The 17,802-nt window shown below is 47.2% G+C and overlaps 3 protein-coding genes across 7 annotated transcripts; 1 reads left to right on the forward strand and 2 right to left on the reverse strand.

Annotated features, from left to right (window-relative positions):
* Positions 1-55: 55 nt before the first annotated feature.
* On the reverse strand, positions 56-8,803 carry sh2d3a (SH2 domain containing 3A). 3 transcript variants are annotated; one of them, XM_061275457.1, is made up of 17 exons: positions 8,523-8,803; positions 8,015-8,132; positions 7,533-7,591; positions 7,280-7,437; positions 4,583-4,622; positions 4,399-4,515; positions 4,185-4,328; positions 3,799-4,061; positions 3,654-3,739; positions 3,416-3,535; positions 3,191-3,351; positions 2,948-3,121; positions 2,605-2,882; positions 2,368-2,539; positions 2,159-2,270; positions 1,763-1,948; positions 56-547 (listed from the first exon to the last, which is right to left on the reverse strand). In XM_061275457.1, the coding sequence occupies exons 1-17, from the start codon at positions 8,610-8,612 to the stop codon at positions 351-353; spliced, it is 2,475 nt and encodes an 824-aa protein (XP_061131441.1). In that variant the 5' UTR covers positions 8,613-8,803; the 3' UTR covers positions 56-350. The 3 variants fall into 3 exon arrangements, with proteins under 3 accessions (XP_061131441.1, XP_061131442.1, XP_061131443.1); XM_061275458.1 differs by lacking the exons at positions 7,280-7,437; positions 7,533-7,591; positions 8,015-8,132; positions 8,523-8,803 and adding an exon at positions 6,029-6,169; XM_061275459.1 differs by lacking the exons at positions 7,280-7,437; positions 7,533-7,591; positions 8,015-8,132; positions 8,523-8,803 and adding an exon at positions 4,684-5,942.
* LOC133151996 (proto-oncogene vav-like) lies at positions 7,308-16,791 on the forward strand. Of its 2 annotated transcripts, none has more exons than XM_061275454.1 (30): positions 7,308-7,449; positions 8,805-8,950; positions 9,684-9,857; positions 10,562-10,654; positions 10,736-10,852; positions 11,493-11,609; positions 11,709-11,767; positions 11,837-11,902; positions 11,974-12,082; positions 12,157-12,246; positions 12,316-12,384; positions 12,691-12,891; positions 12,954-13,049; positions 13,137-13,205; positions 13,338-13,424; positions 13,605-13,690; positions 13,765-13,900; positions 13,966-14,075; positions 14,144-14,245; positions 14,323-14,417; positions 14,642-14,664; positions 14,751-14,778; positions 14,883-15,019; positions 15,090-15,155; positions 15,478-15,509; positions 15,690-15,800; positions 15,865-15,952; positions 16,045-16,171; positions 16,246-16,400; positions 16,473-16,791. In XM_061275454.1, the coding sequence occupies exons 4-30, from the start codon at positions 10,568-10,570 to the stop codon at positions 16,524-16,526; spliced, it is 2,517 nt and encodes an 838-aa protein (XP_061131438.1). In that variant the 5' UTR covers positions 7,308-7,449; positions 8,805-8,950; positions 9,684-9,857; positions 10,562-10,567; the 3' UTR covers positions 16,527-16,791. The 2 variants fall into 2 exon arrangements, with proteins under 2 accessions (XP_061131438.1, XP_061131439.1); XM_061275455.1 differs by having other exon boundaries at positions 16,249-16,400.
* On the reverse strand, positions 16,738-17,802 carry ubl5 (ubiquitin like 5). 2 transcript variants are annotated; one of them, XM_061275463.1, is made up of 5 exons: positions 17,665-17,802; positions 17,410-17,478; positions 17,187-17,270; positions 17,051-17,088; positions 16,738-16,908 (listed from the first exon to the last, which is right to left on the reverse strand). In XM_061275463.1, the coding sequence occupies exons 2-5, from the start codon at positions 17,463-17,465 to the stop codon at positions 16,865-16,867; spliced, it is 222 nt and encodes a 73-aa protein (XP_061131447.1). In that variant the 5' UTR covers positions 17,466-17,478; positions 17,665-17,802; the 3' UTR covers positions 16,738-16,864. The 2 variants fall into 2 exon arrangements, with proteins under 2 accessions (XP_061131447.1, XP_061131448.1); XM_061275464.1 differs by having other exon boundaries at positions 17,410-17,519; positions 17,665-17,758.

The raw sequence follows: 17,802 nt of genomic DNA on the forward strand, positions 1-17,802 counted from the left end.
ACTCGCTATCGGGGCGGCCGTGTTCCTTGTCAAGCTCGAAATAATGCACGAGAAAAACAAAAGAAAAATAAACATTTATTAGCCGATATGTACACGAGCGAACAAAAACATTTGGTAGTGTGACGGTGGCGGCTCAGTCCAACATATGTCCACGATTTGTGAAACATAATGTAGCGGACAATTGTCCACTCTTTGAAATCATAAAAAAAAACAACAACCATATTTTGATCATCAAATTAGAAGTTTGTCCAACTGCCTTGATGGGCTGCGGTCCACGTAAAAATTGAATGGCATTTGCAGGATTGACGGACAAAATCACATTTTGATCAGGAAAGCTATTCCCCACGGTCTCAGCTGAGAGGCTGCTGCTTCTGTTCGGGTCCGATGTCCACCAGTTCCAGTTTATCCGAGAGCACGCAGAGAATTTTGTCAAACTTCTCATGGCGTTCCTTGCTGTCCGCCTCCGCTCCCGACTGGCCCCAGAAGAGTCGCAGGGCGAACTCGGTCCGGAAGGCCTCCAGCAACTCGGGAACAGGCGTCCAGCCGCCTAGAGGGGTCGAAGGTCAAGGTTTGGTTTCTTTGATTTTACATTTTGAAATTCACCTTTGCAATAAATGCTATTTGATTTAGAATACCATCACACCGTTACAAAGATTGTTTTAAATAAAAATGTTGACGTTAAGACATTATTTCTGAGTGAAGTGATAATAATGTAATGATAATAATGTCGAAACATTAGCAGAAAGGAATATTTCTGGTTTGAAACTGTATGTGAATAAAGTCACATTTCCTTACAAAATAAAATACTAATAATTATGATTGGTAATTATTATTTATAGTATATTTTTAAAATGTTTGATACTAGTATGCAATTATTATTAAATGCCTGTAATATTTTTTAAATTGCTGCTTTTGTTTCGTTCCTTTAAATGTCACGCGGATGAGCGTGATCTCATCACGTGATTTTGGCTGCCGGACGTGGCGTATTACGTCATTTTCGTAAGGGCTGACGTTGACGACGTCAGTTCTGACGTCATTTCCTACAAATTACGGCGCGAATCGTACACCGGGCAAAGGGTGGCTCCCCTTTTGAAGTTCGGCTTGAGTTTAATTTTTTTCAAGTTTCAAAAATTTTGACTTCAATCTTCGCTCAATTTTCACCAGCACAAGCGCGCTGTCATTCATGTTCGAGCACGCGACTGTGAAAGAAGGCAAATGGGTGAGTCCATTCAATTAGCTTGGTTTAGCATGCTAACCGCTAGCCGCTAATTCCGTGTCTGGCGATTTGAGACTTTTTTCTAAATTGTTTTGTGACGCCGTGAACAATATTTGTCCTGACGTGGTTGATGTACTTTCACAATCTTTCCCTTTTCATATGGCTGTGATTTATTGTCATTGTCTATTTCTACTTATTTACCGGCTAATTAGCACATTATAATGATGGATGCTAATTAGCCATTTCGTGCTAATGGAGTAAACTGTAATCAAGATTTTGAATGTACGTCCAGCAAAATTTGAAATGGAAGAGATGTATTGTAAACAAGAGAATGCAATGTTGAAACTTGTTCCCAAAGTGAAATGAATGAATACAATAATTATTCTCAAGACGTAAAGATGTTGTGAAGATAATAAGCTTTTTCTTTTCCCAACAAGTCCTTGTTTTTTCAAGTTGTAACATTAGAATATTTAAATTCTTAGAAAAAGAATAGAAAACAAAAAATATCATAATATTAGGAGTGGCAAGGAGTGTGTGAATGCGTACTTGCGAGCAGAGCTTTGGCGTGCTCCTGGTGTTGGCGTGCCTGCGCGGCGTGTCGCCGAGCCGCCTGCAAGAGGTCAAAGAGCATTTGGCAGCCTCGGTGGCTGTCCTCCAGGAAGTCCAGGTCCTCCATCTGCAGCAGCACGGGAATCAGGTGCGGCACGGCCACCGGAACCCCCGAAATGCATTCTCGACACAGAGGGGAGAAAGTCCAATTTTAGGAACTTGATCCGTGATACAATCTGACATCAAAATGCTCGCCAGTAGATGGCGCTATACTATGGCTACTGGCAAAATTTGGGTTCATTTTGATGTGTAGTTTCAAAAGTAGCGGTATTATTGTTACTCGAGGCTGGCCCACCTCTGCCGAGGACCTCGGCTCATTCTTTGTGGCCTTACCGTCGCTGTCGTTGAGCGAATTCATGAAAGGCTTGAGGGTCTTCTCGAACAGGACGGCGCTCTCCGTGTGGTTCCTCCGCAGCAGGCGCCACGTCATTTGCAGCCGCACCACCTAGTGGAGTCAGTGGAGGCCCAGGCGGAAGTGGGTGTGTAGACTTTTCATAACCTCTACACAACCGCCACACATTGGAAGAGCGCTACCGTCCCACCTGAGGCATGTCCAACGCCTTCATGACGGCCGAGAAGGCGTAGAGGTCGTGGGCGTGCTCCTTGAGAGCTTGCGCCAGGAGGATGAACCTGTGCAGCACCGTGGCCCGTTGGCTCACCGTGCCCGTGCAGCCCAGGATGTCCACGGCCACGCCCAAGGCGATCAGATGATGCCTGGGGGGGGGCTTAGATACTCGTTTTCTTTTCTTTTTTTCTCCTTTGAATATTTCCTTTGGTACCTCTCAAGCAGATCTTGCCGCAACTGACGGCCGTGCGGCAGCGTGATGAGCTCCAGACCCGAGGCCACGCCCATGGTGCGCCTCTGCTCGGCCGTCACGCCCACGATGCGCGCCGCCTGGCAGTCCACGCTGAGAAGGTGCAGCGCGGTGGTGTTGGGGTCCGTGCGGGCGAAGAGCTCCTTCAGCTCCAGCAGGACGCTGGGCTCCAGCGGACGGTTGTTGTCCGGCAGCAGCAGTGACTTGAAGCGGTCCAGCTGGAAGCAGGAGCTCCATTCCACCTGAGACGGAGAAAATTTCGAGATGGAATCTACGGACGTGTCGTGTTGCACGGGGGAGACGCAACCTGAGGACGTTCAAAATGCTCCTTGTCGGGCAGTCGCGGCAGACGGGACGCCGCCTCCTCGCTGTTTTCCGCCTCCAGGAAGCCGAAGGAGGTCTCGGTGATCCGAGCCCTGCTCTGCCACTTTTCCTCCGCCCGAAGTCGATCGACGTGACCCTTGCGCCGGGACTGAGGCACCTGAACCCAGGAGAGCAAACTTTTCACACTTCCTGGAAAAGACTTTTCGAAGAATTATCCGTGTCAGACCTGAACGACCAGCTCGTCGTAGAAAACGGACGGGTCGTCGTCCCGGTCCAAAGGCGTGGCGAGTAGCGAGGTTTTGGGGAACACAACAGAGATCCGGAGAGGTTTGGGGGGCGCTCGAGAGTGCAGCTGTCCATCAGAACCCCGCAGCGTCACGCCCCCACCTAAGCCCAGAGGACCAATCAAGATCTCGCCCGCTGATGGTTTTTGGTCGGCTCGTGACGTTACCGGGGTGACACGTGCGCGTTTGCTGCGGCTTGGGGCTGAGAAGAGGCTCGCTCCCCGTGCGGAACACCGGCGAAATGGGAGGGGGGCCGGCGTCTTCCGCTTTGGCCTTCTGAGGAGTGCCTGCGTGCGGAAGCGTACCCATGATGATGCTCGGCCGAGGGTGTGGACAAAAGTATTGGGACGGACCTCTTAACGCGAGTGTTTTTGAGCCACTCTCTGTGTGACAGGCGACAAGTACCTGGCCTTAGGTTGCTGTCCGACTGGGCCGACTGGAGCAAAGGCCTGCATCCGAGGTTCTCCAGGTTACCGGGGTGACTCCCGCTCCTGCCGCACAGGAAGTGAGGTTTAACGGGAACTGACGTGGATGTCCACCCTTCGCTCACCTGAGCAGCGGGTTGGCGTGCAGGGCGTCTCCCGGCGCGCTGCTGAAGCTGAGCCGTTTGCCGCGTTCCACGTGCGACTTGGCCTCGGCGGCCCGCTGGCGCTCGGCGATGACGCGCAAAGGAAGCGTCCTGGTCAGCGGGTGGAAGATGATGGCGCCCGAGGCCTGGGAGATGGGCCGCCGGTCCCCCACGTAGAAGCGGATCAGGGCGGGGACGTTGTCGAAGCGGTCCTCTTCGAACTGGAACAGCTCCCGGGAGTAGCCCTGCCTCACGCACATTTCAGGGCAAGGCGGCATTGGAAATCGGTGAACAAATCAGCTTCGCCCGTGCCAAAAGTAGCATCTTTGAAATGTCTATGAAGAGACTGAAGCCCGCCGCCGCCGCACCTTTTTGGGTCTCAGCACCACCCGTATGATCTTGAAGTGCATGGGCTCGTTCCTCCAGTAGCAGCTGAGGACGTAGTCGCCCGGAGACGAGCTGGAGTCTCGCACCAGGAAGTCCCCGTCCCTGTCGAAAAGAGCCTCGGCACCCTGGAGGACATCCGCTGTTGGTTTTTCCATTTGTATCGTATTTGCGTGAATTTTCAGTCGACGCTTGCACCTCTCTGGTGAGGGGTCCGTGGTACCAGGCATGGCTCCTGGGGTCCTCGGTGCTAAGCTTCAGCTCTTCCTCCAGTTCCTTCTTCAGCGCGTCCATCTCCTTGTGACCACTAAACACCTGCGCGGCACGTCGCCTCGCGTCAAACGCGTAACGCACGTTGCGTCGCCGTGCGATTCGTCTTTACCTTCAGCCGGCTCAAGTATACGGCGAGGCTCCTCCTTTTGCTGGAAAACAAAATTGACAAGTGACCAAAGCAATTTTGGTGCACTCACGCTAACGTCATACCCTTTAAGCTAGCAGCCTGCTTTGGTGTCCAGCTTGTCACGATATGACACTCCCGTATTTTTTTTCCAGACATTTGGCGGACAATGCGTCAGCCGCGAGCAAACCTCCTGTTTTCCAGGCGCCCTTTTCCCGTCCTTCCTTCCTCCCGTCGCCACCTCGCGCCTCAAGGGACTGCTCGGCTTCGGGGCACACATGACCATTGCCCCGCCGGAGGCATTGGTGACATTTCAAGGCTTTTATTTGGACCTTTAACACAATGTCTTTCTTGTTCCACTCTAGCCGATTGAAAGCAGAACCAAACAGGAAACGCTGCCGGTGGGAATAAACAGCTCATTGATACAACACGTGCACGGACTGACAATGCGGCAAGTCAACAAATGTTATTTCAAGGGAACATCGGAAGTGGAAAACGTTGCTAGCTGGCACAAACACACCAGAGAATAGAAACAATGTAGTTAATTAAATTTCAATTATGTGCACTTTTTTTTTATCAAGCAGATGCTAATGTCGGGCGCTAATGTGACTGGCGTGTGGGTGAAAAAACAAAAAACAAAAAGGAGGACACAGCTGTATCCTACCGGGTTTAAACTTCGACTTGCCATGCTACGCCACCGGTTGCAAAGCTGCGCTCATTAAAGTTAAATAAGACAAAAACATGAAAATTAATATGAACATGCTCCCCCTCCTAAAGCCATAGCTTTTTATGTCATATTTGAGCACAAATTGTTATTACTGTGTTGAGAGTATTTACTGGTGAGAAGCTGGAAATTTGGCCAATTGTATGTCAAACAATCAGTCATGAAAATAGTTGTCAATGAATTAATAATCATCAATTCATTGATCAATTGTGGCATCACTACTAGAAACCTACTGGTCACAAGCCTGTTATTAAAAGTCAAAAGTAACCCCCAAAAGTATCGTAACACCTCAAAGAGTAAGGAGTTAAAGTCCAATAAAACGCCAAAGGTAACAGCAAACATGTCTATCATATAATTACGTTCTGTACAGTGTGAGTAACATCCTCTTTTTGGGGCGTTGTCTTGCACACCTGAGCACGCGCGTAAAAAGTCTGCCTAGCAACAAATACCTGGTTGGCCCATGATCAATATTTGTCAGGCAAATGTCAAGAAAGTTTGGGCTGAAAACATGCTACTGAAGAGAACAAAATGGGGCGCGCTACTTGGATTTAAAAAAAAAAAAAGTCAATACCCATTTATTGAAGCTTGACATGTCGCAACACACGTCACGTACGCGCGTTAAATATGATCCGTTGAACATCTCGCGTGAACTCGCGAGGTTTGTCCCAAAACAACTCAAGTCCCGAAGCCAAGCGGCTCTTCCCTACCTGTCAGTGCCGTCCGTTCACTGCTCGCTCGTCCCGAACATGTTGACGGTCTGCGCTCCGGAAGGGACTCCGAGAGAGAAACAAGAACCTTCGACCCGGTCCCTCCCAGCTCGCCGCCGCGGCCCTCCTTTTTTTTTCTCCTCCTTCCCTCAGTTGGTCGGCCCCCCCACCTCCTTCCCCGACGGCAGGCATGTTCCCACAAGCTTTCCCGGGCACTCCCTCTCCCCCGCCCGGGGCCGCGTGGCCCGAAAGCCGCTATCTGAACACATTCCTCGGATACCGATACAAGTCGGGCCGCCTCTTTCACCTGTCATCAAGTAAGCCACTGCCTGGCGTCTTTTTTTATCACGAACGAAATGTCTTTCAACCGTGAGTAACAACGTGGTGCCCGCGGGCAAAGCCCTGCGAGGGGCCCGTTGTAAAAAGAGCTCATCGGTGGTGGGGCATTGTGATTTTCTAGGAAACTTGTGGAAGTGATCATCTGAACATGTCAAAACTGGCGGAGGTGAATAGAAAGCAGGGTGCACAATGACACTTTTCTTATCACTAATGATTGAGAGAATCGTTATCACATAAAATATAAATTTGTGATCATTTAAAATGGTCATTATCGAAAATAATTTGTGCAAATATAAAATATAGATTTGCTACAATTTATATATATATACTTTTAGTCCAGGTTTTGCAAACTGTTGTCAAGGTGTCGTGCGAGTTTCTGCCAGCTAAACTGTTGGTTTTAAATGTGTGTGTTATATTTCAAACAGCTTATTCAAGGTGGCCCACAAGCAGCTACATATACACTTAGAACTAAATACCGTAATTTTCGGACTATAAGTCGCACCGGAGTATGAGTCGTACCAGCCATAAAATGCCCAAAAAAGTGAAAAAAAAACATATGTATATAAGTCGCTCCTGATTACAAGTCGACACCCCCCCCCCACCCACCCAAACTATGAAAAAAAAAACGCAACTTATAGTCCGAAAATTACGGTAGTTGAACACTTGTGTACATTTCCCCCCTTCAATCTATTCTTTTCACCTCTAGCTTGGTGTGAAGATGCAATTGGCAGTGAGTGGCTACTACTTGACTTTAGGACCGCCGATTTTACAAGCGAGCGGTTGGTTAATCATTACTGCTAACACGAGTGGATTGAAATCTTTTTTTAAGAGAAGACAATTGACTATGAAAATCAAGGACAACAAATCCTCTCCCTCTAATATGGCAAGACGTGTTTTTGCAAGCGTGTATACCTGCGCTTGCTTTCTCGACAGCCGTCCAGCGTGCCAGAAGCGTGATCCTCTTCCAGGGGCCGCAGCTGCGTGCAGGACGCGGACAGGCGATGTTTCTTGTCAGCGCGGTGGAGGCGGGGCAGGACACTCTGGCGGAAAAGATCCTGCCTTGGCTTCACCTGGGGGAAGCGGTAATCAACTTTTTTTTTTTTTTCCTTCCTTCCTTCTTCTTAACATGACTTCAGTCACTGTCGTTGTGCGGCCATGCTCTCACCAAATCCAAGGACGAGCCCAGCGAGTACTTCCTGGTCGCTCTGCGCTCCATTTGCACACCTGAGAGGATTGGGGGAATTTCAAAAGAGGAACGTGTCAACATTCGCTGTCAGCCCAGCAAGATAAGCTATGTGGCATTCTCCAAAACCAGGATTCATTGGCCCGGCCATATTCTTTGTTTTTAGAGGCTCAAAGTTGGCTGGGTTTTTTTTTTTGCCTGAGCAGATTTGCAGTGTAAATGTTAACAAGTGTGCAAAGTGCTGACTCCTTGAAAGAAAATGCTTGTATTGTTTATAGGCACCACTCCCCCACCCGCAACACTCTGGCTTCGGGTTACGGTAGATGCCGTCCGTCCTCCAGTTGTCATAGTAACAGAAGCTGCGCGTGCTCACGATGACCTCAGTGAAGTCCAAGTTGGTGAAAAGTGGGTTGTAGCTCGATAAAGCGTGTCTTGTACATGTGACTATTTGGAGTAGAGTTTACCTAAGTGAGGGTAGAGCTTCTGGCGGTGCCTCAGAAGCTCAGCCATGATAGTTTCTCTGTGCGAGGCATCCTCGATCCCCGCCTGCTTCAGCTCGTCGTCGTTCACGTTCAGCAGACCCTAAATTCACATGGTCAGGACTTCAATCTCAATATTGTGACTTTTATGAAATCTTTAAAAAGTAAAATAAGAATGTTTTCATCTAGAATTTAAAAAAAAAACATGGGTGAGTAGCGATACCAGATTTTAGTAGTGGTGCTGATCCAAAATTAGAAATTAGACAGAAATTAAATATAAAAAATGAATTAGAGATTATTTTTTTTCAAAAACTAACTTTTCTCAAAACTCCTAACGCAGGCTGTGTTTTGAATGTATTATTTGAAAATGCGCCGGGCGAAGGAAGAACTCATTGAAGGCCTCAAACGGCCCCCAGGCCGTACTTTGGGCACCATTTCTAGCATCTGAGGTTCAAATGTCTCCAGATCGATTTCTGGCCAGACTTTGACATACCTCCAGTCCGTAATATTCACTCTCCAGAGCCTTGGTATACTGAGGCAAGCCGATCTGCCGCAGCCACCAAGCGATGGAGCGATTATTCATGTCTGACGAAAACAATCAGCAGCAGAAAGTGGCAGGCAGCATGACCTCCGTCAAGTCGAGCACTTTGCTCCAGAATCCGGCCGGCTCCTCCGAAATTCCGGGAGCGCTTCCGTGCGACCTTTCACTTTCTCCCGCTTTTCCCGTATCCAACTGGTCACTAACCGGCCGTGTCTCACCTTGTCCCCCTCGCAGAGGAAGCCAATGGCACGGCACCGCTGCAACGCCGCCAACCAATGGGAGCGCGCGTTGGGGAGCGGGCCCGGGCGGATCCTGGCATGTCAAAGACGACGCGAAGCGAAGGGTGTGCGTGTGAAAACGGAGCTGTCAACGTGTCACAGGTGAGACGCGCAGGCACTCCAGTGAGTGTGTGTGTGTGTGCAAAAAGTCATGATGTACTTGGAGTCGTCAAATAATGTGCATTCAAATCAATTAGGAGACTCGTTCAAAGACCAAATTTGCCTTTGACAGCATTTTGTGTACTTTTTATCTTGCCAAAATACATATTTTTTTTTGAAAAAAAAAAGGAATGTTCTCATAGAAGTGTTGATCTCAGAAAGAAACTGTTTTCTTTATTTTTCACAAGACAAATGGAAAAAATACTGTTCTCAAAAATTTATCTCAAAAACAAATTTATTCTCATGTTCCAAGTTTTTTTCTTAAATAAACACTTTTTTTACTTTTAGGCTCCCACTTGATTTGGTCTGTGAATTTAAAAACGTTATTTTAGACTTCACTTTTTATCCTCGAAAAATATGCATTTTTTTTTTCCTCAAGCTTGATATCAAAACAAATTTACTTTAACAAAAGTGACTATTTCTAAGAATCAGTGAAATCATCCTTTTCAGCCTTAAAAGCAATCATGGTCACTGAGATGACGAACGTGGTTTCTGTCGGCTGCTCAGAATCACAGCGACCTCTACAGGACAAAACAAGAACACTTTTTCTTTTTTTTACAATTGATCCCATTTATATTTTGAGATACTTTCACATCCTTTCTTCATTGTTTGATTCTTACATCATCGTGGGAAGTTAAATGATTAAACTGCGCATCTGACTCGGTGTGACTCTCAGGTTGCCGTAGCAACAGCCTTGCCGTTTGCCCGACCGTGACTGCATGTGTCAGGAAAAAGGAAGTACCACGACGGAACTAAAGAACACCCACTGCCAAACAGAAGCGGAACGACAGAATGTGACAATGAAGTCATAGACGAGAAACGACCGTCCGCACCGAGGAAGCGTCTGAAGGTGAGTGACTTCTTTCTTTTGCCCGTCTTTGGAGTGTGTGGACTTGAATAAAAAGCAAAAATGGCCTTATGAACAGAAGTGTTGGGACAATCTACAGGAAGTGAAAGTTGAAGGTGTCGTTTTCATGACCACATAACAGGTTTTTATGGCTCTGACTGGTGTGTGTGTGTGTTTGTGTGAATTGTCCGTTTAAGAAGTAGGCCCACGCATATGAATGTAACATTTTGAATCAACTTTTGGGATTTTCTTTTTTTTTTTACGATTTATGCAAGCGATCCAACACACGACATGGGAAAGCAAAATCAGTGCTTGTTTGTCGTTACTGGTCTTATAGTTTTTGATTTATTCAAAAAGAACATACACTTGAAACATAGCCATGGTTGTCGCAGTACCACAACTGACCTGCAGGAGGTTGTATGAGCATCCAGGCTGACAGGAAATACAAAGAAAAAGAAAGTACTTTCACTTTTCAATGGGGTTCGGGACTAACCCCCCGAGGAAGGTCATTTGTTCGAGAATTCTTGTTTATGACACAGTACCGTGCTTCGAGATGTTTTTGTCAAATACTGCTTAGAACACAAAAAATGAAAAGCAAACACCAAGCCTTTTCAAAACGATGAAAGCTTTTATCAAACGATGAAAACGTGCAAACTGCCCAAATGTGGATCAGCTGATTGCTTGACAGTGTGCGCGCTTCCTAACAGGACAAGATGGAGTTGTGGCGCCAGTGTGCAAAATGGCTGATCGGGTGCCGCGTCTTGCCAGAGACGCACCGTGTCACGTGGGAGGGCGCCCAGGTGAAGCCACGCGTTCTCGCCACTCCATTAGCGTCGCTTCTAGCTTTGAAAATGACATTTGTGCGTGTGTATGTGTGTCAGGTGTGTGACCTCGCTCAGGCCCTGAGAGACGGCGTGCTGCTGTGCCAGCTTCTCAACAACCTGCTGCCTCTGGCCATCAACCTGAGAGAAATCAACCTGCGCCCGCAGATGTCCCAGGTAAGGGCGGATAGAAAAAGTCAACACACCCCTGTTCCAAGGTATTTTCCAATACTTTTTCCACCTTTCATGATGCAAGCATTTAAATTTTTTTGGTGCCGTTGGCCGACTTTTTATTTTCAGTGCCGAGTGTGCGTGCCCGTGTTTCACAAACGTGAACCTTTGGGAAATCCCCCATGGGGCCAATCGTATGTTTGGACACGTCCGGGTCGTAACAGACTATGTCACTCGGGAATGCACTGTGTGACACACACATACAGGAAGTTATGTAAAATGTCATCTGTCATGCCCCGCCCACCTTCTGCATTGGCGCTCTCGGCGGTTATTTTTGTGGTTCCTGTCATTCGTATTGCTTTGTCCACTACCTCATTTGTGTCACGTGATGTCTTTGTCATACGCAGCACTTTTTTGACCCACATCTGATCAAACGAGTTAACAACGCTCACCACGGCAAAATAATTTTCTGTCTTTCCATGCTAGCGTTAGTTAGTTTTACAATGACCATAATGCAACACTGCCATCTCTTGGCGTCTGCTTGTCATTACAGTTATGTTCCAGACAAGTTGTTGAAGATGTACTTTTGAGTTCCTGTTGCGTAGCTGTATGAATGAATGGTCATTTGTAACGCTTTCTCCCCCAGTTCCTGTGCCTGAAGAACATTCGGACCTTCCTGGGTGTGTGTCAGAACAAGTTCCAGCTGAGGAAGAGCGAGCTGTTTGAGGCCTTTGACCTGTTCGACGTGCGCGACTTTGCCAAGGTGAGTAGCTCGTGTTTTGTTGATATAATGCAAATAGCGTGTCACTGGACTTTAAAATTCATTGAATTTTTTTTTTTTATGTGTTTTCTTGTGCGACAGGTGCTTAGCACTTTGTCCGTCTTGTCTCACTCACCCATTGCTACACAAAGAGGATTCCAGTGAGTACATCGTTATTGTGAAAAAAAAAAAAAGTACAAGGTAATCACGCAATGAATGCCGTCCTGCAGACCTTTCCCGATGGGAGTAGACATTTCCGATGACGACATCTACAACGGCCTGTCGGACCACATCGAGTAAGCAAGCGCTCCGATTCTGACGCCAAAGAAATCAAGCGTACGTCTTTGTAACCGACGGTGCTCCGCAGCGACACGGTCGATGAAGCGGACGACTTGTACGACTGCGTGGAGGACGCCGAGGCGGAAGGGGATGAGATCTACGAAGACTTGATGAGGACGGTCGAACAGCCCGCGATCGTGAGTTCTCTCGGGTTCCCGGTCGACCTTCCGACCTGCTCCCCTAAGCGTGTATTTTTTTGTGAACGTCTCAGAAGCCCGGGGTGGACAAGCGAGAGTGCTGCCTCCAGGAGATCAAGCAGACGGAAGAAAAGTACTCGGATACTCTGGAATCGATTTTACTGGTGGGATGCGTCTCCATGCGCACGCATGCTCGCACGGATGTGGTGCTCATTTATTTCCATTATCATCAGCACTTCAAGAAGCCTCTGGAAAAATTCCTCCAGGCTCAGGACCTCGAGAGCATCTTTGTCAACATACAGGTACACACGGATTCGCTCCAAGAAGGATTTGTGCTGAATGTTTTTTTTATTTTTATAAATAGTACATCCTCAGACGAGTACCTGATTGTTGTTGTTTTATTTATTTACTTACATATTTATTTATGGAGCTTGTTTATTTATTTATTATTTTTATTATTTATTTAATTTATTTTATTTTTATTTGGTGTTTAATGCACACACATGTTTCTGTCCCGCTATTTAGGAATAACATGATGACTTGTTTCACTCGTGCGCACTCAAGTTTTGAATGTGGATTTGTACTGTGAACATCATCGGCGCGTGTAGGATTTGTCCAGCGTACATCGAGAACTTTCGGACGAGATCCGGAGTTCCGTCGCCAACGGGGCCAAGAACCTCCACCGGGTGTTTGTCAACTACAAGGAGAGGCTCCTGCTCTACGGCCACTACTGCAGTCAGGTGGAGACGGCCACCAAGCATCTGGACAAACTGTCTGGTAGCAGAGAGGACCTCAGGATGAAGCTGGAGGTGCACAAAAGCCTTAGGTCTGCTTCTTTGGACTTTTCCCTTCATCTTGTCTCGTTTCTCAGGTGTGTTCCATGAGAGCAAACAGCGGCAAATTCTCCCTCAGGGATCTTCTTATGGTGCCCATGCAGAGGGTCCTCAAATACCCTCTGCTCTTGCAGGTATCTTAATTTGAATATTCCCGTTAAAAAAAAAAAAATCTCTGTCCAATAAAAGCTGAAATTGAATTGTGCTTTGTTCATCTCCAGGAGCTGGTCAAACACACCAGCGACCCGTCAGACAAGGAGAACCTGCGCACGGCTCTTGACGCCATGCGAGTGAGTTTGTGCGTGTACGACACTTGCCACCATTTTGCGTTTATAATAAAGTTCAGCTTTTCAAGTAGGCATTTCCTGAGTAGAAGGGGTGTGTTGACTTTTGATACCCGCTATGGTCATTTGATCCACCAGGACCTGGCGCAATGTGTCAACGAGGTGAAGCGAGACAACGAGATCCTCAAGCAGATCACCACCTTCCAGTTGTCCATCGAGAACATGGTGAGCTGATGTGTGTGTGTGTGTGGGTCGCCATTTAGTGAGGCCGCCGCCGTGTGTGTTCAAACGTCTGGCAGCATTATTTTCAAAGTTAAATCAAATAAATAAATAAATTAGTTTATTTTTTTTTTAATTGTGTTTTATTTTTGCTTTATTTTTATTTAATTTTTTTAATAATTCTAGTCACAGTCGTTGGCCCTCTTTGGCCGCCCCAAAATGGACGGAGAGCTCAAAATCTGCAGCACAGAGAAGAAGTCCAAACAGGAAAGGTGAGTTGTTGTTTTTTTTTTTTTTCTTCCCCTCTCTCTGCTTTTTTTCATATTAAATTGAATGTGGTCCACAGATACGCGTTCCTCTTCGACAAGGCCATGTTTGTGTGCAAGAAGAAGAGCGGCGAGACGTTTGAGCTCAGGGAGATCATCGCGCTCCAGCAATACCAAGTGCGAGACGAGACGGGGGGCGAGAAGGACAAAAAGAAGGTGCGCTTTGGTTTGAGCTTGGCCAAGGGATGCGACCCTAACAAAGGCTGGCTTGGTGTCCGCAGTGGTCCTACCTGTTCCTCTTGCTGGACTCCAACGGGAAGTGCGGCTACGACTTGTACTTCAAAACACGAGAACTGAAGAAGAAATGGCTGGAGCAGTTTGAGATGGCTCAGTAAGTTTGGAAAAAGTGCGAAAGTTCCTTTTTTGGAGGTTTCCTCATGTGGCTAAATGCGTGGGCAGATCCAACATGTGTCCCGAGAACGCCGTGGCAAACAACCACGATTTCCAGATGCACAACTTTGAGGAGACGGCGTGTTGCAAGGCCTGCTCCATGCTGCTGAGGTCTGTCTCAGCCTTGCCGCTCGCTCTCCAAATCCAGAGGCTTGACCTTCTCTCTTGTCCTCCTTCCGTTGCCTCAGAGGGATCTTCTTCCAGGGCTACCGCTGCTCGCGCTGCAAAACGGCCGCCCATAAAGAGTGCTTGGGCAGATTGCCGCCTTGCGGGCGCCGCTCAGGTCAGTCGCTACAGATTCAGGTATCGCCCCAATAGGCAAAAAGATGGCGCCAAAGTACTACTTTTGTATGAAACTGGGCACACAAAAATGGGAGCTAAGTACATTTGTTTCTGTAAATAACAGATAGGTTCTAGAAAAAATCTGAAATCACAAAAAAAAAATAAAAGTGGGCGTGTCCATCTGTTTTGTTGGGATCGTTAACACTGATCATGTGACTTTTTCAGACCATTCAACCACTGCGAGAAAAGTGAGTCTCACACGACGCTCATTCCTCGTCCTCTGAAGTAATTGCGCTGAATTCTTTTTGATCCTTTTCTCCTTTGTTGCCTTCAGAATAGGTCCAAAGGGAGCGCCGGCATCGGTAAGCAATACGGGAGCAAATTTCACAGCACTGGGGAACTTTGAATATGGTTGTGACGACTTTCTATTTCTTCTTTTCTATCTTTATCCTCCACGGATGCTCAGGATTGCCCAAGATGGAGGCGAGTCAGGAGTACTTCGGCCTGCCGCCGCCACCCGTCGGCTTTGGCTGCCCGCTGCTCCTCTCCAAGGGCGACGTGGTGGAGCTGATGCGGGCGGAGGTGGAGCTGTCGTGGTGGGAGGTACGTCGGCTGCGCGACACGCGCTCAACTTATTCGAATGTCGCAAAGCGTCTGTTTGGATGTCCCTCAGGGCAGAAACTTGAACGGAGGTCAGACGGGCTGGTTCCCCTGCGGCAGAGTTGTGCCCTTCTCGTGTGTGAGTAGAAAGCGCCATGTGGCTTTTTCTGAAAAAAAAAAAGTCGACTTAAATGTGATTGGACAAATCTGGAAGCAGACGCATTCCCTGTCATAAGAGGGTGTGCAAACTTGTGCAACTTTATCAACCCCCCCTCCCCCCCCCCCTCACAAATAGTTTTAATTTTCTTTTCTTGAACCAAACATTCTGATGGTCTCTTTTTCAAAAACTTGGCATTTGAGCATGGGTGTGTAGACTTTTTATACCCGCTGAAAGTCACCAAACTATGAATCTAAAAGTGATTGATTGATTGGATCAGCCTGATCTCAACCTTTTCCCACAGAGGCCCACACCGGACCTGTCTGCTTTCAGCTGGTGAGTGCAACAGCAGTTTTATTTTCTTGTTTTATATGATCAAATCTAGTTGAATTGAATCCTTACATTTGTTCATTGTCATGTTTTTTTAAAGAAGCGCATTTCAACTTTATATTTCCTATATTACATCATTGCACATGAACTAATCATCTTTTCTTATCGGCCTCGCTGCGCTCTCAGGTTTGCGGGCAACATGGACCGGCCCGCCTCCAAGGAGCTTCTCGTGTCGCGCTCCGACGGAACCTACCTGGTCCGGCAGAAGGACGGCGGAGAGTTCGCCATCAGCATCAAGTAAGATTCAGCACAGCACAATTGCCCTTCTGGCCAATGTTAAAAGTGTGTTCTACTTTGGCAGGTTCAACATGGACATCAAACACATTAAAATCACCTCCTGTGACGGCCTGTTCCGCATCAACGAGAAGAAGGCCTTCAAGGGTTTGGTGGTAGGTCCCTCAGGATCACGTTTGTCATTTATATTATCTGTTGCTGTGCCTAACGATGAATTGATGATATTCCCTCGGGTGTATTGTCGTAGGAGATGATCGAGTTCTACCAGCAGACCTCCCTGAAGGAGTGCATCAAGGACGTGGACACCACGCTGCGCACGCCCTACAAGCAAGCCGAGCAGAGTAATGACCACAAGCCCCGCGACGCCGTCAAAGGTTGGTGCTTCTGTTCAAGCAAATTAAAAATCATCTCAGTGAGAGAGAAAAATGCGAAACATCACACACAACAGCAGGAGGGGGCGGGCGCACTTTCGGCATAGCGAGAGCCAGGTACGACTTCTCGGCCCGCGACCGCTCGGAGCTGTCGCTGCGCGAGGGAGACACCATCAGGATCCTGTCCAGGAAAGGCCAAAGCGGCTGGTGGAAAGGAGAAGTCTACGGCAAGGTGAGCGAGAGCCAAACATGGAAAATGTACACAGCGTCATGCTTTGAGGGACTCACCGTGGCTGTTGCCCAGGTGGGCTTCTTCCCCGCCAACTACGTGGACGAGGACTTCTCGGACTACAGTTGACCTGCCCGCTCCGTCACGCCATTGAGACGGGTGTGCGTGTTTATATTCTAGGGGAGCTAAGTCACTAATTTTTCTTGCCATTCTCCAAAATAATCTCTATTTTATTGATAACGTGGACTTTAAGGATTCCATGAGACTATTATGTGGTCAATGTTGTGTTATTTCAAGGCCAAACTTTTATTCATGAAGCAAAGACTCACTTTGCACAACGGTGGGTAAATAACCACTTTATTTCCAAAATATATTTAAAAAACAAAAATCACAACATGACGCTCAGATTATTTTTTTGTCCTGGTCAATTCTAATGATGTCATTTCCAAACCAATTGAGCCTTGCTTTCACTGGTAGTACAACTCCAGGTTCATGCCATCGTGGATCTCATCTGGGAAACTCAGTTAAGTCAAACGTCAAACTCATCAACTCACGATACCAGCATGGATACTTGTAAAAATCCTCAGGCTTTGCCAGCTAAAATACTCGTCTTAAAATTCATCACACAGCAGCATGTCAAGTGGAAAGGATACAGTCGCCCAGTGACACGTGGTCCTTGAATATGGTGTACCTGCACAGAGAATAATATTATAATTAAAAAAATATACAGACACCAAACTTGACATCATCTTGCTGCCGATTGGACAAAACAAAAAAAAGTTTGCTTACCATTTCTTCAAGACTATTTTGTCATAACGCGTCCCCGTCTGAGCTGCAATGAGCTTCTTCAGGTCTCCGATGGTGTCCTCAGAGCTGGAAGGTTGACTTGTTGAGGAAACGCACACGTGACGTCATCCATAGCTAGTACAAAACCATGCGTCGTGGAACAAACCGTTCAATGAACCACACGGTGATTATTATACGATTCGGCCGCTTTCAACGTCAAGGATACTTGCACTTTACCCGGACTTTCTTGCCCAGACGATCGTTGCACACCACTTCGATCATCTTGTCGTTGTATCTGCCGAGACAAACGTTACGAACGTCGGAAGGAAATAAAACCTAAAACGCAAGTCGCGTGATTTGTTGAATGCAAGCTAATATGCGAGGCGGTGCAATGTTATTTACGGAAACGTTTCACAATATGCAAGCGCGGGGGTTAAAATAACAAATTGTTTAAAATAATAGTGAAAGTTGTTGTTTTTACCCTTAAAATCAGCAGTAGAGGAGCAAAATTCAAGATTTTAACGTTGCTACGTTGCCGTCGAAATGCAGCGTTAGCTTGTGTACGCCAATAAAAAAAAAAAGTACGTACGACAGCTCCTATTGGCCAATGGCAGAGACG

Source organism: Syngnathus typhle, linkage group LG3 (assembly GCF_033458585.1).
Source record: "Syngnathus typhle isolate RoL2023-S1 ecotype Sweden linkage group LG3, RoL_Styp_1.0, whole genome shotgun sequence".
Classification (NCBI taxonomy): domain Eukaryota; kingdom Metazoa; phylum Chordata; class Actinopteri; order Syngnathiformes; family Syngnathidae; genus Syngnathus; species Syngnathus typhle.